The following is a 22,760-nucleotide window of genomic DNA, read 5'->3' as shown; positions in this document are numbered from 1 at the left end:
TCAGAGTAAAGGGAAGACCTTTTAGAACAGAGATGAGGAGAAACTTCTTTAGCCAGAGAGTGGTGAATTTATGGAATTCATTGCCACAGAAGGCTGTAGAGGCCAGGTCATTGAGTGTATTTAAGACCGAGATAGATAGGTTCTTGATTGGTAAGGGGATCAAAGGTTATTGGGAGAAGGCGGGAGAATGGGGTTGAGAAACTTATCAGCCATGATTGAATGGCAGAGCAGACTCGATGGGCCGAATGGCCTAATTTCTGCTCCTACGTCTTATGGTCTTTTAATAAGGATGAGAAGGTTGCTGTCCCTTATGCTATCATGCGCAAAAGCACCTCTTATTGAAGGTTTCTGCAAGTTAAAGGATTTAATGTCATTGGACCCAGATAGCAGAACCAATGAATGGAGGTTACTAAAGCTGATATTAGCAACGGGGTGACAAGGTAAGGTTTTAAGCTATTTGGCTATATTATTGTGTTGCTTCAAACATTAACAGGCGGAAGTACATCTGGACATCACCTCTTACAAAACTACTCCAGGGAGTTCATGGCCAGTGTGATGGTTTTATTCGCCTGTGTAGGAGAGGGAATTCCCAAATTGTTCTTGGTTTTTATCTTCCTTCAAGAGATCTCCGCAAGATGAGTTGGAGTGGGGAGTGTATGCGTCACGAAGCATTAGGGAGTCACAATTATCTTCGGCAGACCCAGATACATCAGAGTTTTTAACCCGTCTGCATTGCTCATGTGAAGCTCCTACCTCATCCCAAACTCTACTCGGATTTGGGTCATTGGGGACACCTCAATGGAAGGACACGAGTCAAGCTCATGGACAGGTTCCCCGATGGAGAGAGTAACCTTGGCCCCCACGCATCCATCTCCCAGTAGCCATGGTCACAGACCAGAGCGGAGCAAAGCCTGTCTAGGGCTTATTCATTTACAGGAGAGTTTGCACAATGCAAAGAGGTGTTGGAGCTAAAAAGCACGGGAAGATATTTCTTTAAAAAACTACTCATGAACATCCAAACAATTACCCAGCAACTGAAGGTGTACAACAGGGGGCAGAAAATTCAAGAACAGTCACAGCAAAGGACAGAATTCCAACAAAACTTCAAAAACTATTGTAGCTCCAGCAATGAAACAGACCTGTTCAGTGCTTCTGCCTCAATTCATGCTAATAGCTAAACCCAGGAGAGGATTACTAACATTGGATGTAAAACCCCGGTGTTGCAATCTTTTTGATTTTGGGGAACTCTAGCACAGCCACTGTTACATTGTCCCCTGAAAACAGACACAAAAGCCTGGGAATTCTTTGTCGCACAGTTACAACACTAAACAGCATTGCATGCAGAATGCCAATGTGATATTGTTAACTACTTTCTCCAGCTGGTGGTGGTTTAGCTGCCCTTGCTGCAGTTACACGCTCTGCTTCTTTCTGCTTTTTTTCCATGTGCTGGACAGGATTTTTTTTTTTTGTTTTGTTTTTACACTCGATGCTTATTCGTTACTCCCCCCTCTTCCCCTTTCACATGAGATCCTGTGGAGACGCCTGAAAACTCTCCACCCCACCAAGTGAAACAGCCAGGAGAATGTTGCGTGGGGAATCGCCCTGCAGGCTGTCTTTTACTCCAGGGATTGGCTTTGCTCAGGGAAAGGGGTTCCCTCCAACCGGACAGCAGCATAATGTAGCCTGGCTGATTTGAGGGGAACCAGAACAACTTTGAACTCTCAGCCTGTGAGCAGGTGGCCTTCCCTGCACTCACTTTCCCATCAAGTTACTGGCGTTTAGGATCAGTCACTGCTTCAAGGCCCTTCCTAACCTGTCACTAACACATAGTCGCCCTCCCCAAATCCCATTTAACACAAAAAGGAACCTTGTTGATGCTCGAGTGTTGTTCACATCAACTAAAGACAAAGGGATGGGTCACTTCATTGCAATATATTAAACCAGAAGGATTTTGATCTGGTTACGTGCATCATTCCATCTACTAGCTGCCGATGCTGCTGACTATAGATCGGATCCAGTCCTCTGTAACTTGAGGTATATTAAATCTATTTCAGACTGAATTTCTCAATCCACAAGATTCGTTGATCTGAGTAGGATCCCAATGGGTTAAAGGGATCATTTGTTTATGAAAACTGCCAGCCAACAGCTGCAAAGATCCCCCTGAGGGATCAAGTCCTTTTCCAACCAATCCCCTTCCTCTAGTGCCATCTCCGCATCTTGCCCATCCAAAGCAGCCTTTGAAGGGGTCTTCTGGTCCAGCCATTGAACCAGGCCCCTCTGGATTCATGACCAATCCCTTCAAATATCCTTTCCAGCCCTCGTTCAAAACCTGTTGACGACACTGCGCTCAGAACTCTGAAAAGAGCTGACCTCCCAGCGGTCGAACTTGCTCTTATTGAAGTCAGTCTTCCTTACGAACATTTTGTAAATTTTCCTTAGCACTGCACGTCGGAGCAGGATATAGACCCAGGGATCGAGAATCTGATTCCAGGAAGCCATGCGGACCCCAAGGAAACTTGACCAGCCGTCTTCCTTAACATTCTGGATTCGATTTAAACCAACAATTACCTGAGGTCAAGCAAAGTGAATGCGTTATTGAATAGCATAGGAATTACCCAGAATGTATGGTACATTCGGCCCAACTATATGCTCCACACAAACCTCCTCCCAGCCTATCTTATAGATAATCTAAACCAAAGATGAAACTACTTATAATACAAGCCTAAAAATTACTGGGGCTGATGTTAGTCCATGAATATCTCATGTGTGGGTGTCTAACTGATCTCTTCACTACAGTTAACATTTAAAATAAACAAAACAATCTTCTCTGGCCTTTCGTCTCTCGTGGTTACTCAACACTACCCTGGCCACCGTCTATCTCTGCAACTTACTTCAGACCTCCAAGGTCTCTATGTTGCTCTAATTCTGGCCTCTCGAGCATCCGCCGATTTTCATCACTCATTGCCGGCCGTGCCTTCAGCTGCCTAGGCCCTAGGCTCTGGAATTCCCTCTTTTTTCCTCTCTGCCTCTGTCTCTCTCTTTCTCTCTCTCTCTCCTTTAAGACAAGAACCTCCCTCTTTGGTCGCCTTCTGTAACTCAGTGTCAATTTTAGTCTGATAAAACCTCTGTTGTAGGGTTGTAGTACGTTTTAGTGCATTACAGGTGCTATATAAATGCAAGTTGTTGCAGTAATTTATTAAAGAGAGCCTGTTGGGTCACAAGCTAACTTTGAAGTATTTTGTAGAGTGCTGAATGACAATGCCAATGCTCACCAGCAGAGGGCTCCAGCAGATGCACGAGACCATCATTATCCCAATCAGCTGTACAACCATTTCAATGTCGTGGGATTTGGTCCTCCGGTTAAAATTCTGCTTTTTAATCCTGGCCTGGATGAGTGTCACTCCGCTGATGGTGTTGCAGATCAAAGATATTAAAAGGGCCATCACTCCCAGGAATGAGAAAAGCAGGGTAAAGGCGTAGTCGGTCCAGAGGGGGTTGGGGCCCACACTGATGAAGCACCATGTCCTTGGCCACTGGACGCCATAACTTCCAAAGCTCATGAAGGGCAGAAAAGCGACAAAACCAGCCACCAGCCAGAGGCCGACAACCGTTAGCTTAGTCCTGGTGGAAGTCACCACCGCCGAATGGAGCAGGGGCCTAGTCACACCCACGCAGCGCTCAATTGCCATGATGCAACCCAGGAAGAGCGGGCACAAGCCAAAAAACACCAAGCAGCTCCCCAAAAACTGGCACATAGGACCCTCACTGTCTATTCCCTCGGAGTAGAGCCGGAGGACCAGTGCGCCCGGGATGATGTGCCCAGCGAAGTCCGTCAGCACCAGGCTGCTGGCAAAGAGCAGGAAGGTGGCTTTAGACCTCCTTCGGAACCTGGCGTAAGACTTGATCAGGATTACAAGAGCGATGATGTTCGACAAAGCGCCCAGTGTCATGGAGAAGATGGGGATGGCGACAGACTTGGCTGATGGAGCAGCTACCTCTGAGCACCGCAGAATGCTGGTGTTAGTCTGAGGGATGCTGCTGTTGGCGTTAACAAAATCTTGGTAGAGAGCCGTCATGTTGGCATATTGAGACATGCTGCACCTCACCAAGTCCATAATCCACGCAGGTCCATTTACATGCCTAGGGGCAGAGAAACGAATAGTGTCAAATTAATAAAAGCTAGCGCAGGACAAAGTATAAGCTCAAGACATCAGCCACATGATCAAAAACATGGTTCACTTCAGAGCCAAACATTTACCTGACCCTTAAACTTTGAAATCTTTACTTGGAACAATGCATGAAAATGAGAGGCCCAGCATGAGTCGGGGTGAATTTGGTTCCATTACACAGTGAACCCACTTCTGGCCAGTAGCACTCTCCCACCGGATCACGCGAATGTGAGCTCCAGTCTTACTCCCAGTGCATAATCTAGGCTGACACCCCCGAAGGAGTGTGCACTGTGAGAGGTGCTGTCCTTCAGATGTGATACAGAATGGAGGCAACCTCTGGTGGATACTAAAAGGCCCCATGGCACTATGTTGAAGGGGAGTTCTCCCAGGTGTCCCGGCCAAATTTTATCCCTCAAACAACAACTAAATACAGATCATCTGTTCATTATCACATTGCTGTTTGTAGGAGCTTGCTGTCACAAATTGGCTGCCGTGAATCTTACATTAGGACAATGGCTACACTTTGGAAGTATTTCATTGGCTGTAAAATGTTTTTGGGATGCTATGAAAGGCGCTATATAAATACAAGTTCTTTCTTTTCTCTCTCTGTGTGGATGTTTGAGGAAACACTCTGGGGTTTATTTCAGTTATTTGTGATGTGAAGCCTGTTCGTTGAGTCTCTCCTTTGCAGCCTCTTTCAGTGCTATGGGCAGGCCTATTGCTCAGCTTGCATTCTGGACAGCTCTGTGTGCACAGCTGCTTAAACCGGGGCTGGGCTTTGCTAATGTCACACAACTGGCGAGAGAGCCAGAAACGAAACACAGAAGCTTTGTTTTAACACAGTAAGGCACTGCGATCTACCATGAAATGACTGTATGAGTGGGCTGAAAAGTGGCATTCAAAGTGGAATTGGAAAAATACTTGAAGGGGATAAAGGGAAAGAGCAGGGAAGTGGGACGAATTGGAAAGCTCTTTCAAAGAGCCATCCTGAGCATGATGGGCCAAATGGCCTCCTTTAATGTGGTGTTCTCTTTTCATGAATGACTCTAATTCGTGTTGCTTTTTAAGTGACCTCCATTTGCCTTGTCCAATCCCAGACTGCATGACTGAGGGGTCCTACAATAAACAGCGTACCCTTTTGAGAAATAGGAAACTCTGATGGTGAGGTGGTGGTGCCATAGTGGCATTGTCACTGACTTGTCATCCAGAGACCCGGGGGAATGATCTGGTGACCCAGGTTTGAATCCCACCACGGCAGATGGTGGAATTTGAATTCAATAAAAATCTGGAATTAAAAATCTAATGATGACCATGAAACCATTGCTGATTGTTGTTAAAACCCCATCTGGTTCACTAATGCCCTTTAAGGAAGGAAATCTGCCACCCTTACCTGGTCTGGCCTACATGTGACTCCAGACCCACGGCAATGTGGTTGACTCTTAAATACCCTCTGAACAAGGGCAATAAATGCTGGCCTAGCCAGCAATGCCCACATCCCATGAATGAATCAAAACAAAAATCCAATGGCCTACAGTAAAATATTATTTTTTTCTGATGAGAGAATGAGTTTATCCAGTGAATGACTAGGCCACAGGAAGAACTCAAACTGTGACATTTTTAATTCATTCATGGAATGTATGTATTGCTGGCTAGGCCAGTGTTTAGTGCCCATCCTTAATTGCCCTTGAGAGGGTGATGTTGTGGTATTAGGGTCTGGTACACATAGGGTTATGTTGTACACTTCTTTACTCCATTAGACCAATAGCAGAGGACATAATTGCATGGCAAGCTATTAATGAATCATCTGCCAAATTTGGTGATATTTTAAAATCTTCTGATGTCTATTTCAACTTGAAATCCAACAAAATTCGGGAGAGAGCCAAATTTACTAAGAGAGCCCAGCTCCCTGGGGAAGCTGTGAATTCCTTCATTAACCAACTATATAGGATGGCAGGAGGATGTGATTATGGAGAATTGAAGTCTGAGCTTATCCGAGACAGTAATGGTGAGTGTTACAGATGATTCACTCTCTGACCCCCCAACCCCTACAAGCTTAAGATGATCTTACCCCTGACAAGTCTATCCAGCCAGTTAGACTATCTGAGCTACGTGAACAACACTGGACCACCCAAAGATGGGAGAATACTTCATGGGGCAGAAGTCAACTGTCAGTTCACCAAATCAGGTCGCAGGAATGAAGGGATCATCCAAGTCAGGGTAAACGATTCCTGAACTGCCCAGCAGAGTGCTCTCGCTGGAGAGATCAGTGTCCTGCGAGTACTGCCCAATGCTCTCACTGTAATAGACAGGGACACTTTGGTAAACTGAGTAGGTCAAAATCCCAGACCCACACAGAGAGCCCATAGGTAATCCATGGTCGAGATCGAAAACCCAGAAGACGTTCGGCCGTTCCTCTTGGACATTAGAGATTGTGGTCCTTCGTTTTGGAATGCTGATATATCCTGGTAAATGGTCATCTAACAAATTCTAAATTGGATTCAGATGCCAGTGTGACAGTCCCATCAGACAAGGAACCATGGCTCCTTTGGATTCAAACGGCAGACACCCCACGTTATAGAGCGTGGGATGGGGGGGGTCGGACTCCTGGTCCTCAGTACATTCCTGGGACCACCGAGATGTGGTGTCGAGCAAAGCTCTGAGCTGGGGTGTGTGCCGTCTGCAATCAGGCTTTCTTTCCTCCGAGCAGAGGCGTCTGCATAGTGCTCCATCTTCTCCAGCTGGTGGGAGATGTCAAGACTACCACAGTCGTTATCCAGCCAGAACAGCATGGTCCTAAGTCCAAAACACTAAAGAGCATTCCGATTCTGATTGCGCCTGCAATCGCTCTTCTTTTTTTCCGGAAGCGGTTTGTCCATCGTCATTCCAGATCCCGGAAAGTCCCCAGCGTTCAGACCAACCACCTGCATAACGGGGTTACCATAGTACCTCCGGTGGAAGTGGTACCAGACAAGGATCAATAGGCTGAGGAGTCTGTACCTCCAGCCACGACGATGGTACAGTCGGTATACACACCAACTACTGCATGCACAGCAACTCCCAGCCGGCATGCCAAATCCACAAGGAATGCTGGAACCTGGTAGCCATTTCACACCATCAACCACAAAAAGCAGAGGCTCCTCACCACAGGAACGCTCTACGTCAGCCTCAGAGAGCATCCCAGTGCCCTAAACGGAAAAGAGAGAGGAGAAAACACGGCCAAGTAGGCAAATACCATTTTCGTCCACACAGTCAGCAATGATCAAGGCAAGGAGCAGCCATACACCGCCACATCAGACAGGACAAGCAGGCCTGGCATAACCTCAAGCAATGGAAGAGAAGAGGGGAAGCCATCCCAAATGACAGTCCAACCTCCAAACTAACAACAAGAACTGGAACTACCAGAGCCCACCACAGAACAGCAAACAAGATGTGGAAGGGTTATAAGGGCCTCCAGACCGCCTGAACCTCTAATTTCAAGGACTTGAGGCGGGTGGATAGGTAGTGTGAATGTTGTAAACGCTAATACTGTAATAGCAAGCATGTTGGAATAGCATTAAGATTGTAACATTAAGGTAAATGCCTAAGACTTAAAACAATATAAGACTTGAAGTAAACTGAAGTAACTCTATATTCATGGGATAAAGACTTGGGGGGAGGTGTAGTGGAAGAGTCTGGTACATAAAGGGTTAATGTGGGACTGAGTACAGGACCACTCACACAATGGTGTAAGAAAGCACATGACCCAGGTCCAGGGTCAGTCTAGAGATGGACAGATAAGGGTAAAGACCTCTATACTGGAGTCAGCTCCATACTTGTAACTGCCACTGTATATATGTACATATTTATGAGTTGTTAATAAGGACTTGCTGCTAATATACTTTAGACTACAAAGCCAACTTCATGGTATCTGAAACAAGATTCTTCAGTGGTCAGCTACCTTCTTGAATACAAGGCTCGGCCCTTTCAGAGGGCAGTTAAGAGCCAACCACATTGCTGTGGGTCTGGAGTCACATGTAGGCCAGACCAGGTAAGGATGGCAGATTTCCTTCCCTAAAGGGCATTAGTGAACCAGATGGGTTGATAACAACGGTCTGGCAGTTTCATTGTCACTATTACTGAGAACAGCTTTTCATATTCCAAGGTTATTTAATTGAATTTAAATTCCACAGCTGGTGCAATGGGATTTGAACTGCTGATCACTGGCTCATCACTCCAGCTCTCTGGTTTTACTAGTCCAGTAACATAACCGCTCTGCTACCATTCTCTAATTGTACCACCTAAACTGAGTTAACCTTGGTGACAGCAATGAGAGGTGCATCTGGGTCAGAGAGAGAAAGCTGCACATGGTCCTAAATCCTTATTATATCATACAGGATGAGTGTGTGTGGAGTGACCCTTTCACCTAAAGTGAAACTCTTGGAACGTGCCCATTCATTGGTCCTTTTCCAACTGTTTTCCACTTTCCCAATATCAATGGGGAATTAAACTCTCCACCCACCTTTTCCCGTTTTCAGGCAGCCAAAGGATATTGGCTTCTCAGAAGAGGAGACTCCCGCATATGCTGACCTTAAATCAGTTTATAGCGTGTGTTTGGGCATCTGTTAAAATTATCTCACAGTGACGGGAAGATATATCCGGACGAAACCTGTTTTGAAATCCTGCCCGAGCTTGGCAGGGTTCCAGGAGGCTTTGGTAAAACCAAAAGCGACACTCCACGACAAAGTGTAGGCAAGCGTAAGTGGGATGTCATTGCTGTCGGAATACTGATGATGGGATTACACAGGATATAAAGCACAGAAACAGGCCACTCGGCCCAACCATTCCATGCTGGTGCATTTTCAGCATTTCCTGTTATTGTTTCAGATTTCCAGCGTCTGCAGTGTTTTGCTTCTATTTTAGTGTTTAATTCAGTCCATGCTGGTGTTTATGCTCCACTTGATCCTCCTCCCACCTTTTCTCATCTAAATCTACCATCCTAACCCTCTATTCTCTTCTCCCTCATGCACTTGCCTATCTTCCCTTTAAATGTATCTATACTGTTCACTTCAACCACTCCCTGGCTTAGGGAGTTCCACATTCTCACCCCTCTCTGGGTGAAGAAGTTTCTCCTGAATTGCCAGTTGGGTTTCTAGGTGACTTATATTGACGGCCTCTTGTTCTGCTCTTACCCACAAGAGGAAACATTCTCTCCGCATCCACCCAATCAAAACCTTTCAGAATTTTAAAGACCTCTATTAGGTCACCCCGCAGTTGGCTTTTTTCAAGAGAAAAGGGACCCAGCCTGTCAATCCTTTCGCAACATTTATACCCACACATTTCTGGTGATACTCTTGCAAATCTTGCAATGTTAGGTTAAATACCCACTGGACAACCTTACTCCCCGTTAAAGACAACATTGTGTGGGTTGTAACCCAGCCTCCTTTGCAATCCCACAAGGAGTTAAAGTTAATCCCAAGATAACCTATTTATAGAAAAGGCTGAAATAAAAACAGAAAATGCTGGAAAAGCTCAGCAGGTCTGGCAGCATCTGTGGAGAGAGAAACAGAGTCAACGTTTCAGGTCGATGACCCTTTATCAGAGTTGGAAAACCTTAGAGCCACAACAGATTTAAATTGCAGGATGGGGTGAGGGGTCAGTGGATGGAGGAACGCTGAATATCCTGTAGGTATCTGTAATCCCAGGCGGATCTGAAAGCTGACTGTAGCTGGGAACCACATGGAGTGAGTCAGGGCCAGAGACATCTGCTGAGGAAGGAGATGTGGCTGTGAGAGCGAGTTTGGGTAGGTACCTGATCAAACAGGAGGAGGGAAAGAGAAAGCAAAGGAGGTGAGCAAGGTTAAGGAGACAAACAGAAATCCTGTCGGAGGGAAGAACAGACTTTCTTCTGGCTGGGGAAGACTGGCACATGTATAAAGCTACCACCGCTTTCTGCTCTATACCCCAGCTAATACCCCATAGATCGTGTCATCATACATCACTCCCGCTACACACCGGTCATGCTAGCTCAGCCCCCATACTCCTCTCACCTACTTTGCCTGTAGAATACAGTTCACATTATTGGTCTTTCCTTTGACTCGTCACTTTACATTGATTATGAGAGTTTAAAGATGTTCCTTTAATCAGTGTTATAAAACCAGACAAGTGTGGCAAGATCAGTTTGCAAGTTGCTATATGTAGCAACGTAGGACCAGGAGGAGGCCATTCAGCCACTCGATTCTGTTCTCCCATTCAATGAGAACATGATTGACATGCATCTCAACTCCAATGACCTGCCCTTGTTTCGTAACCCTAAATCCCCTGACCCAACAACAATATGTCAATCTCAGTTTCATGTTTTCAATTGTCTCAAAAGCCTCAACAGCTTTTTGGGAGAGAGAAAGTTCTAGACTTCCCCTCCCCCTTGTGTGAAGAAATGCTTCCACGCATCACCCCCGAATGATGTGTTTGTGGGTGTGTATGGGGGAGTGGGAGTGGGACTGAGTGAGCATGAGTTAGTGTGTGCGTGTGGAGAATGGTAATAGGCTTAGCCATGATGCCTCCCTCAGTCAAATGTCCCTGTTGATAGCCTAGGGAAGGTTCATGTGCGAAGAACGACCCCTTGTGGTGTTGCCTTGAAGGGAGCCTGGTGACTAAATCGGTAACCCTGACTCCGGACAAAACTAGAAAGCAGCAAAAACATGGAATTAAATCTGAATGCAGCATTTGGCTGCACACTGTGATGGGCTGCAGATTTAATTCCCACCCAGGCTTATTTCCAATTCCAATCCATCACCACAGGGAAGGGAGCAAACACAGAACAGATCGGCAGGGACATGAAAATCATGGAACATTCAGCACTGAAACAGGTCATTGGATCCAAGTGTTTCCTGGCAGTGCTTGTACTCCACACAGCCTCTTCCCACTCCTATTCATCTAACCCAACTCCCCATGAACAAATAACATCAAACATGATTCTCAAACTTTTTTGCCTGAACGACCTCTTTTCAAATAGATCAGTCACCATGGACATCCTCATCAAAATTAAAAAACTCTTTAATCTTACACTTCTGAATATAAAGTTCACCAGTGTCTAACTGAAGTGATTGGCATGAAATGTCAACTGGGCTGTCTGATGTATATTAATGTAATTAGCGAACGTTTAGCTGAAAAGTGATTTTACAGGTCGACAACTTTGCCTGTTGAATGCTTCGCCATGTGGCACCTCCCTACTCTTCCTGGAATGGATCAAGCTGGGTGATTCCTACCAGCAGTGTTTACAGTATAACCGCTCCCCACCACCACCACCAGCACCGGCCTACTCACTGCACATCGCCAGAGCGTTCCAAGTTTCTCTTAAAAGCCACATTCCACTCGGTCTCTTGACAGCTAGCAGAGGGACTTCAGTCCGGACTGAGTTTGACATTGGGTCCCAGAGGTGAAAACTTGGTGTGTTAACCCACAGTGTTAACCAGTCAAATTGAATTAGTCAGTAAAACAAGCAAGGACAATCTGTCTCGCGTGCAGGCAGCAACTGATTCAAGTTTGTACTTGATCATTACATTCCACTGATGTTTTAGTAACAGGTCAACAACAGCTCTACTCCCTGTTCACTGCTTTTGCAGCAAGAATGAGGAGCAGGAGCTGGCCATTCGGCCCCTCGAGCCTGTTCTGTCATTCAGTAAATTCATGGCTGATCTGGCTGTGGTCTCAACTCCACTTTTCTGTCTGTCTCCCCAAAATCCTTGACTCCCTTGTTAATCAAAATTCTGTCTAACTCAATCTTGAATATATTCACTGACCCAGCCTCCACTGCTCCCTGGGAAGAAACTCCACAGACTAACGACCCTCAGAGAGAAGAAATTCCTCCTCATCTCCACCTTAAATGGGAGGTGCCGTATTTTGAAACTGTGCCCCCTAGTTCTAGATTCCCCCACGAGGGGAAACATCCTCTCAGCATCCACCCTGTCAAGTTCCATCAGAATCTTACGTGTTTGAATAAGATCACCTCTCATTCTTCTAAACTCCAATGAGTATAGGCCCAACCTGCTAAACCTTTCCTTGTAAGGCCAAGTCTTAATCCCAGCAATCAGCCTAGTGAACCTTCTCTGAACTGCCTCCAACACAACTACAAATGTCTTTAGGTTAAGAATCATAGACAATGCAGTAAAGAAGGAGGCCATTCAGCCCACCTTGCCTATGTTGGCTCTTTGAAAGGGCTATCCAACTCGTCTCACCCCCCCCCCTGCTTTTTCCCCATAGCCCTGCACATTTTTTGCTTTTTGATGTATTTATCTAACTCCCTTTGCAAAGTTATCATTGAATCTGTTTCTAATACCTTCAAACAGAACATTCCAGATTGGAACTCACTGCACTAAAAAACACTTTCCTTATCTCCTCTTCAGCATTTTTGCCAATCGCCTTAACATTGTGTCCAATCATCTCGCCAGTGGAAATGGTGCTGCTTTATCTACTCTTTGTCCCTCTCTCTTTCTCCTATCTCTCTTTTCCCCCCCTCTCTCTTTCTCCTCTCTCTCTCTGTCTCTTTCTCCTCTCTCTCTCTCTCTCTCTTTCTTTCTCCTCGCTCTCTCTCCCTCTTTCCCCCCTCTCTCTCTTTCTCCTCTCTTTCTCTCTCTTTTTCTCCTCTCTCTCTCTTTCTCTCTCTCTCTTTTTCTCCCCTCTCTCTTTCTCTTCTCTCTCTTTCTCCTCTTTTTCTCTCTTTCCCCCTTTCTCCTTTCTCTCTCTATCTCTCTCTTTCTCTGCTTTTTCTCTCTTTTTCCCCTCTCTCTCTCTCTTTCTCCCTCTTTCTCCTCTTTTTGTCTCTCTCCCTCTTTCTCCTCACTTTCTCCTCTCTCTCTCTGCTCCATTTATATATTGGCACAAATTCCTGGTTATTTTATACCGGGTAATATTGACGTTAATATGCTGGTGTCAGTGAAAAACATTTAAAAAAAGGGTATCAAACTCACGCTGGCTGTATTTTCTCTTTCAGAAGATGTGACGGGAAAGTTTGGAATGTTCCTGACAATGGGGAAGCAAGTGTGACAAGTGCAAAATTACATTAAGGTTAAATTTTGTCCTGAGCAGAGGTGGGGAATCATTTCTCTACAACGTTTTAATCATCTTCCCTGTGGAACTTGCTGTTCTGCAACAATCTAGGCTGACGCTTCCCCCCACCGCACCCGCCCCCCCCCCTCCAGTGTAGCACTGAGGGAGTGCTGCACTGTCAGAGGTGCTGCCTTTCAGATGACACATTAAACTGAGGCTCAGCCTGCCCTCTCAGATTGATGTAAAAAGATCCCTTGGCACCATGTGAAGAAGAGTAAGAGAGTTCTTGCCAGTGTTCTGGCCAATATTTATCCCCCAATCAACATCTAAATCAGGTTACCTGGTCATTATCACATGGCTGCTCATGGGAGCTTGCTGTGCGCAAATTGGCTGCTGCATTTCCTACAGTACAACATTGACTATACTACAGAAAGTACTTGAATAGATGTGAAGAACCTTTGAGGTGCTGTGAGGTTGTGAAAGGCACTATGGTAATGCAAGATTTCACTTCTGCTGTCCACACTTTCACAGACCTCTCCCATCTCCATTTCCCTGACTCACATTTCACATTTCTGTCATTTCTAGCATCTTACAGTTTGGATAAAACATGAACTCGGCTTCTTTCTCCACAGAAGCTGCCTGTCCTGCCGAGTCTGTGTCTGATTTTCTTTCAGGTTACCCAGTTTTATTTCACTCTTTTGCCCCATTTTATATAATCCTGATCGTAATATTCCAACAATAAAGGGGATCCTAATGAGAAGGTCCCCTCTGATGGTCTCTCTTAAAAAGGGGCACCTGAGGAGTGATGTTTTATTCAATATGACTTGATTTTAAAGAGTTGCTGCCCTTAATTAAATAAATGTTTGGATAGCGTTATTTTTTGTTTCGAGAAGGAGATGTGTCTTTTTTTTATTTGTTCTTGGGATACGTTGTGTTATGGACCAGGCCAGCATTTACTGCCCGTACCTAATTGCCCTTGAGAAGGTGGCAGTGAGCTGCCTTCTTGAGCCGCTGCAGTCCGTGTGGTGTAGGTACACCCACAGCTCAAAATGTGTCGGGGTGAGGTGACTTGACGTGAATTAAATGATCCAATATTCCAGAGCCTTTGTGTTTCTCAGTGGACAAGGGGGAGAGTTGGCCAACTGCATTTGACAAAGGTACTGCCCGCTGCAGGGCTTGGGTCCACCCTGAGATACTTTAACATGCCACAAACATGAAGCAACATTGGATACTTTCAAGATCTGTAAAGCAGCACAACCGGCGATGCACAGTCAGATAGCCTGTCAGGAATACTTTGCTTGCAAAGAGTGAGTTAATTCAATTTAATAAAAAGCCAATATTTTGAAGCTTAAAATTCCACATACAGACTGTAAGACAAGTAAAGAGGTGCTTGACACTGCGAGAAAGAACCCTTGAAAAGTGACATCCAGGAAGAGAAAGGTCAGCATTTCAGCTGCTTGATCAGAGCTGAAGAGCCTCGGAGATCTCCTCTGGAGAGCAGCAGAAAGAGGGGTTGACCTGGGTGCAGTTGGAGGTTGGACATCACAGAGCAGTTACAGACGAGCGACACCGGGCGCGTTTGGGTGGCACAATTAGCCCAACTTGCCCATTATCACTCTCCAGATATAATGAGGAATTGATTTTGGTGTTAGTAGGACGATAGTAAAAGGAAAAGCCATTAAGGAAGATGGGAAGATTAAAAAGGGGGCTAGCTCACACTGGCGTCTGGATTGTGGTCGAATGTGGACTAATCGACTATCGCTCCCTCTCTATCTTGGCTGAACTGGGGGGTTTTGAGTTCTGTCCATTGGTACCTTCTGCCCACAGATCACTGCCCCTAATTTAACTCTGACCAGTGACCTCTGAGGCCAGGGGATGCACGAAACTCAAGTTCCACGCTGATGCTGGGCGATTGGATTAGAATCACAGAATCAGAGAATGGGTTACAGCACAGAAAGGGGCCATTCGGCCCATCGTGTCTGTGCTGGCCCTCCAAAGGAGCAATTCGCCTGCTTGATTAAAAAATATCACCGTGGTTCAGCATTTGTCGATCTACTTGTGTAATTTGCTTTCCGCTGCATGATGTTGCTTGCCTCCAGCTTCAATGTAACAAGACTATCCCCCAGTCTCGCTTTGTCTTCCTTTGCAGGATATCTGGAACCCAGGCTGGCCCTAACCTGGGTCCCTGATGGGGAAACGGTTCCGTTTCCAGCCTAAAATCATTTAAAACAGCGATAAACGAGAGTGGGCCAACAGCCCAGGGCAAGGTGGAATGGGAACAGAAAATTCTGGAAAGACCCAGCAGGACCAGGCAGCATCCGTGGGCAGAAGGAACATTTCAGGTCAACATTTCAGCGTTAACATTTCAGGTCAATGACCCTGAAAAAAGTTGACAGATGCAGCAAGTTCTAAACAAATATAGGAGGCAGGAAAGAGGTGGGTGGGAAGGGGGGGCGTTGGGGGGGGCGGGGGTGCGGAGGTAGGATAGAGGAGTGGGGGAGGTGGGGGGGTGGGGGGAAGAGGCGTCTGGGGGGTGGGTGTGGGAAGACACAAGGAAAGGACGAAAGGGGAGATCTGTAATAGGGTAGAGGAGGGAAGAGAGATTGACAGAATGGATGGTGACCGGACAGATGATAGTTTCAGAAGAGGCACTGTTTGAAAAATCCATTTCGTATATGTCTGTATCTCTGAATGTACACAGTTACATAAAGAAGGTATATTTGAATATAAAGTTACAAGAATGATTACTGAGCTAATCTCCCCCGTAACCCTTCCAACTGAACAAACTTCATGGTTGTTTTGAATAAATAGAAAATTCTGCTGTTTCCCCCTTTCACTTGGCAGTTTACAATGTACGCTTGGACACTTTGTTTTGTCTCTGACATAGTTAGGATCCAAAATTTATTCCTTTTCTTTTTTCCAAACAACGTTCTTGCTAACCAGGGATTAGTGACTGATGCTCAACTTGGCTCTTGTGGCTGTTTTTTAAAAATTAATTCCAGAAATAAACTGAATTTTAAATCATGCCATGTCTGTGCTGGAATGTACAGCTGACAGCTTGTTAGACGCAAGGGTGCTATCGTCATGGAACGCAGGGTCACTGATGGACAGGTAATTCGGAGACTTGGTCATTGGTATGTGGAGCAGCCACACAATACCTGGGCACGTGGGCATATGACCCACTCTGTGTGAATGCGTGTATTTGTAAAGGTGTGTGTGTGTGTGTGTGTGTGTGTGTGTGTGTGTGTATACTTATGAGTGTGTATTTGTGTACAGGTGTGGATGTGGTATGTGGGATGTCTGTGCATGTGTGTTTGTGGGATGTACGTGTGTGTGTGTCTCTGTGGGGTGTACATGTGTGTCTGGTATATGTGGGATGTATGTGCATGTGTGTATGTGGGCATCTGCGGACTGTATGTGCATATGTCTGTTAAGTGTGTGTGTCTGTAGGGTGTGCATGTGTGAGCCTATGTGTATGTTCTCCTCAGTCTCTGTCACTTGTCTTTTTCACTCTTCCCCTTTCTCTGGTATTGAGATTCACTACTTTTTCTGTCCATCTCTTTTTTTGCTGTCTCTTTCTCTCTCTCTCTCTTTTTACATGCTTTTCTGTTTCCTGTTTCCATTTGTGTTTCTCTGTGTGTCTCTTTTCATCGTTCTTTCCTTGTCACTTATTCCTTTCAAACTGTTTACTCTCTATATTTTTTTAAGTCTGACTCCACATTTCACTGTATTTTCTCTTTCTTTTGTTCTGTTCATTCATTCTCTTCATCGTTTTTCTAACACTCTGTTTCTCTTTTTACATTTGGGTCTCTCTTTTTCCGTCACTATTTTTCCCTGTCTGTGAACCTCCGCGTTTATCTCTGTGTCTCTCTATTAGATTTTCCTTAGGCCCTCCCTTGTCTCTTGCTGTTTTTATCTCGGTCACTCCCTCTCCCTGCTGTTCCCAGTGCTTTGCTTTAACCTACTAATGGATCCAAGATTTTTCTAGGCATAAAAATCTGAACCGATGAATATGAATAAAAATCTGTTGCTGCTTACAATATTTGAGACAGTTTGGTGATCAGCAGCAACAACATGTATTTATGTGGCGTGTTTAACTTCATGAAAATTCCAAGCTGCTTCACAGGACATGAAGAAACATAAGTATGACACCGAGCTGCATAATGAGATGAGGTGACAAAAAACTTGGCCAAAGGGGTAGGTTTTAAGGAGTGTCTTGTAGGAAGAAAGCAAGGTAGAGAGGGAGAGATGGAGGGATGTAGGGAAGGACTTCCAGAGCTCGGGGCCTAGGCAACTGAAGGCACGGCCCCCAGTAGTGGAGCGATTATGATTGGGGATGCACAAGAGGCCAGGATTGAAGGAGCGCAGATATCTCGGAGGGTCGTGTGGGGATTACAGAGATAGGGACAAAAAGGCATTGGAGGGATTTGAAAACAAGGATGGTCATTTTTAAAATCAAGACGCTGCTTGACTGGGAGCCAATGTAAGTCATCGCGCACAGGGGTGATAGGGGAACGGGATTTAACCAAATTAAGGCATGGGCAGCGGGGTCTCAGACGACCTCAAGCTCATCTGATTCGAGGCACTTTCGGATAACAAATATGCTGAAATTAACAAGCAGTCAAATTTCATCCTGCGGTCAGTCAACAGGAGGAGAGCTATGTGATCCCACTTCCTTCCCCTCACAGATGTGAAGCACAAACAGCACACCACAAAGATTCGCACAGAAACAAAACTTCATTATCCCTGAAGTGCTTTCTCACTCAACTTCACGGGTTGCAGAGAACTTCCTCTTATTCCTTTCAAATATAACTCATCATTTCAGTGAGTTCAGCCCTCTGGTAATGAAACAGCACCGCCTCCTTGCCACAGGTAGACAGGCAGTGTGACTTGTTTACTTTGAACATTTCTATTATAATTGTGAACACAGGATTGAGCTACAGAGGCACCAATCAAGGAAAATGTGTCAGTTCCGAGGATAGGAATGATGGTTAGTGAGTGAGAACAGATTCGTCAAATCTAAAAGGCATGTGGGTTGACAGAAAGAACTTGCATTTATATAGCATCTTTCACCTCCTCAGGAAAGCCTGAAGCACTTCACAGACAATTAAATACTTTTGAAGTGTAGTCGCCATTGCAATGTAGGAAAATGGCATTCAATTTGCATGCAGCAAGATTCAACAAACAGCAATTTGATAATGAACTATTACGAATGTGTAATCTCATTCCATCAGCTTTTAATTGTCATTGGAGATTTTTAAATCATGTCAAATTTCAACATGTAACTTCTTATTGAGTAACTGAGAATCTTTTTTTTTAAACTGATGTTGGTTGAGGGTTAAGTATTTTTCAAGAATATCGAGAAGAACTCCCCTTCCAATTGTGCCAAGAGATATTTAACATACACCTGAGAGGGCAAAGGGGGCCTCAGTTTAACATGTCATCTGAAGGATGGCACCTCTGACAGTGCAGCGCTCCCTCAGTACTGTAACAATCAGCCTGGATTACACACTAAGTCGCTGGAGTGAGACTTGATCCCACAACGTTCTGACTCGGGGCAAGGGTGTGACCATCTGAGACACAGCTGGCATCTTAAGGTTGAGCAATGCCTTCTCACTCTTTATATTTCTCCATGCCCACTTGATGAGATGCTGCAGAGATTAAAAATGTAAACGTAACTTCTGACAAATTCAGCACTGGCTCTCCATGCCAAACATTCCTTTTACCTGGTCACAGAGCAATTGGTTTTCCCAGCGCTTCCTGTTTTTATTATGTGAGTGATGGACTTTAGCAGAAATTGGAAGCAAATCAGGAAAGAATCACACACGACAGCCCAGCTTTTAATCGTCCACTCAGCCCTTTGCGCCTCTATTGACTTTTTCAAATGATCTATCTAATAAGATCCAAGCCCCAGCTCTTTCCCCACAGCCTTCCAAATTTTCCCCTTCAAATATTTATCTAATTCCCTTTTGAAAGTTACTATTGAATCGGCTTCCCCCACCCTTAAAGGCAGCGCATTCCAGATCATAACAACTCACTGCGTAAAAAAATTCCCCCCCCACCTCCCTCTGATTCGTTTGCCAATTATCTTAAACCTGTGTCCCTCTGGTTACCGACCTCTCGCCACTGAAATCTTCTTAATTACTTCTGTTATTTCATTTGAAAACTTACCTTTATCACTTTCCCTTTCCTTGATTGTCCAGCTTGCAGAAGTAACGGGGCAGGAGCTGCCACAGTAAAGGTCGGTTCCCAAAGCTTCTTTGCCCTGTGAGGCAATGTCTTCCCTCTTTTGGAAAGACTTCCTCTGAGGGACGGCAGGATGTCCAGCAGTGTCTCTGGGCGTGACGAGCTGCTCCCTCTCCTGCAGTGCGGATCAGAAGGGGGTGGAGAGAGGCGGGGAGTCAGGAACTGTCCCAGACAGTCAGGGCACCAGCTCCTGCCTGAGGGAACGGCTGCAGAGCTGGTGGCTTCAGACTGCAGCAAACTTTGAGGCTGACCAGCCCTGTATCCCTCTGTCTTTCTCTCTCTCTCTCGATCTCTCTCTGTCCCTCTCACACACACGCACCCACACAGTCAGCTACAATGAAGGAGTCAGAAAAGAAATACAAACTAGAAGGGGGAAAGTAACAAACGCTTCCTCCACCAGAGAAGAAAACATTTGTGGTTCTTCTTCCCTTTACCTTGCCTGCTCTGAGGAGGCTTGAGGGAGAGAGAGCAGAGGAAACCAAAAAAAAAACTTATTTCCTTCTCATTTTCCTGTAGAAAAATAAATATAAGTTTGGAAGGAAAATCAGACCATCTGTCGTGACTGTGAAACCTTCTCCAGTTCATGAGCCTGTCTGTGGTGTCAGTCTCCTCATCTGGCTCCCTGAACCAGCTTGTATTGTACAAGAAACAGTCTTTCAGCCTTTGACTTTCTCCGTCTCTCTCACTGTGCCTGTGAAGTGCTTTATAACCAAACCCTCTCTGCAGCTCCACTGCTCGCAGCCAATAGAGGGGGGAAGAGCTCGGATCGCAGTTGGTAATGAAATATTGCAACCAGTCACATTAATAAGGCTTTTAGTTTGACTTCAGTTTCAGATCAAGCAGCTTACTGAGTGGATAGGACCACCTTTCAGAAAGAGTTCCAAATTCATATTCACTCTCTGCCAGTCTGAAATTGTTTGTTTCCTTGATCGTCACAATAACGAGTTTGTCACTCTATTTGTGCCTGTAAACTTCTTTGCGCTCCAGTTCACAACATCTGGAGCCAGGCTTGGTCTTGCAATGTCACGAACGTCCCAGATAATGGGTTTCTGTCAGTGCCTGGGGCAGAGGGGAGGCTGCAAATGAGCTCACTGCCCCTGTGCTGGGTGCCTCTTCCTGCAGTGGGTTGTGCCCATATAACGGAGGGGGTTGGCGGTGGGATTTGGGGCTCAGCTGGGATGCACCCTGCAGTTGAATAGCTTGCCACTGCTCACTAATTGGAGGGCGGAACTGCACCCTCGAGATCTGAATGGTCTCGGGCTTCACCTCTCGGTCTGTGCCAAGCCACCATTGTGGAGGGTGTGTTTATATTCCACCTCTGTGCACTAGCCCCTCCCCTGGGATAGTAAAATGGACAGGGTTCCTGATGAAACCTGCTGGATACGTGGTGGGTGTATAGGCATGGGTGAGAAAGGCAAAAAGTTATAGAGCACATGGGTAAAAAGCCCGATGTTGCCTGACCTGACCAGCTGAGTGTTCCTGTGTAACTCACTAAAACTGATTACCTGGTCATCATCACACCGCTGTTTGTGGGAGCTTGCTGTGCGCAAGTTGGCTTCTGTATATCCTACATTACAGCAGTGACTACACTTCAGAGAGTGCTTCATTGGCCTGAGGCGCTTTGAAGATATTCTGAGGTCGTGGAAGGTAAAAGGTGCTATATAAATGCAAGTCTTATTTTGTCTTTCTTCATCAGTGAATCAGCAATGGTTGATGCGCTTTCAGGTTGTTGACGAATTCCAGTGAATGACTGAATACAATTTCTAACAGAGCAATTGCCTGGTCCATTGCTGGGCTTTGGAGGACAGAACTCCCTTTATGCAGCAGGCTGTGATGTCACCCTTCCAGTTAAACCTGCCTGTCTGTGTTACCTATGGGTCAATCCAACCCCCACCCCATCTCCAGAATGATCAATTAATTTATCACCTTTCACTGCCAGAACTATTGCCTACTTGTTCTAATGGAGCACGAAGCCAGAGCAGAGGACAATGATTGCATTGTTCCCCAAATGTTCCCACTTTCCACTTTGTTGTCATATCTTTGAAATAATCCCTTACCCTTGGCATAACTTCATTTACCAGGTCAATCTCCTACCTCACTTTGCACCTTCCAACATCTATAGTTTGCTGTGTAACATCAATGTTTTCTGCTGACTGCAAATATCTCAATAACAATTTATGTTTATACCGAAGTGTCACAATGTGCGTCACAACAGGCATGAGGGAAATGGCAAGGAGAAGGGAGGGATTAGGAGGCTTGGCTAAAGGGAAAAGATTTGAGGAGTTTTGTTTAAAAAGTTGGAAACAGTGGCTTGGAATGACAGGAATTACAGCACAGAGCAGGTCACTTGGCCCAACTGTTCTGTGTGCCTCAGACAAGCCTCTTCCCACCTTTTTCTTATGGTTCTGTTCCATGTACATTCTCCTTCACCCTTAGCATCTCCTCAGATTTAGGGTAACCTCCCATTCTACACTTCATCTGATGTTTTTTTCTTTTTTCATTCACAACTCGCCTCCTGACTCCCCAAAGCCTGTCCACCATCTACAAGGCACAAGTCAGGAGTGTGATGGAATACTCCCCACTTGCCTGGATGAGTGCAGCTCCCACAACACTCAAGAAGTTTGACACTGTTCAGGACAAAGCAGCCCGCTTGTTTGGCACCCCATCCACAAACATGCACTCCCTCTCCCATCGACACGCAGTAGCAGCAATGTGTACCATCTACAAGATGCACTGCAGCAACTTGTTAAGCCTCCTTCAAAAGCACCTTCCAAACTCACGACCACTACCACCTAGAAGGACAAGGGCAGCAGATAAATAGAACGTCACCTCCTGGAAATTCTCCTCCAAACCACTCAGCAACGCTGACTTGGAAATGTATCGCCGTTCCTTCACTGTTGCTGGGTCAAAATCCTGGAACTCCCTCCCTAACAGCACTGTGGGTGTACCTACACCACGTGGACTGCAGCGGTTCAAGAAGGCAGCTCACCACCACCTTCTCAAGGGTAGTTGGGCATGGGTAATAAATGCTGGTCTAGCCAGCGAATCCCATATTCCATGAATAAATAAAGGGTGTAGGTGCCAATGGCAAGGCCCAGCATTTATTAGCCACCTCTAAACATCCTGGAGAAGGCGCTGGTGTGCTGGACCATTTCAGAGTTAACCACATTGTTGTGGGTCTGGAGTCACATGTAGGCCAGACCAGGTAAGGACAGCAGATTTCCTTCCCTAAAGGGCACCAGTGACCCAAATAGGTCATCATTACTGATTTTACTTAATGAATTGAATCACCAGATCATCAGCCTGGGCCTCTGGATTATC

The 22,760-nt window shown here is 45.6% G+C and overlaps 1 protein-coding gene across 2 annotated transcripts; it reads right to left on the bottom strand.

Annotated features, from left to right (window-relative positions):
* Positions 1-160: 160 nt before the first annotated feature.
* LOC121271185 (prostaglandin E2 receptor EP1 subtype-like) lies at positions 161-20,101 on the bottom strand. 2 transcript variants are annotated; one of them, XM_041176950.1, is made up of 3 exons: positions 19,365-20,101; positions 3,273-4,140; positions 161-2,568 (listed from the first exon to the last, which is right to left on the bottom strand). In XM_041176950.1, the coding sequence occupies exons 2-3, from the start codon at positions 4,113-4,115 to the stop codon at positions 2,323-2,325; spliced, it is 1,089 nt and encodes a 362-aa protein (XP_041032884.1). In that variant the 5' UTR covers positions 4,116-4,140; positions 19,365-20,101; the 3' UTR covers positions 161-2,322. The 2 variants fall into 2 exon arrangements, with proteins under 2 accessions (XP_041032884.1, XP_041032885.1); XM_041176951.1 differs by lacking the exon at positions 19,365-20,101 and adding an exon at positions 11,472-11,622.
* Positions 20,102-22,760: the final 2,659 nt, after the last annotated feature.

Source organism: Carcharodon carcharias, chromosome 30 (assembly GCF_017639515.1).
Source record: "Carcharodon carcharias isolate sCarCar2 chromosome 30, sCarCar2.pri, whole genome shotgun sequence".
In the NCBI taxonomy this organism is placed as follows: domain Eukaryota; kingdom Metazoa; phylum Chordata; class Chondrichthyes; order Lamniformes; family Lamnidae; genus Carcharodon; species Carcharodon carcharias.
This window is presented reverse-complemented; position numbering and strand designations above follow the sequence as displayed.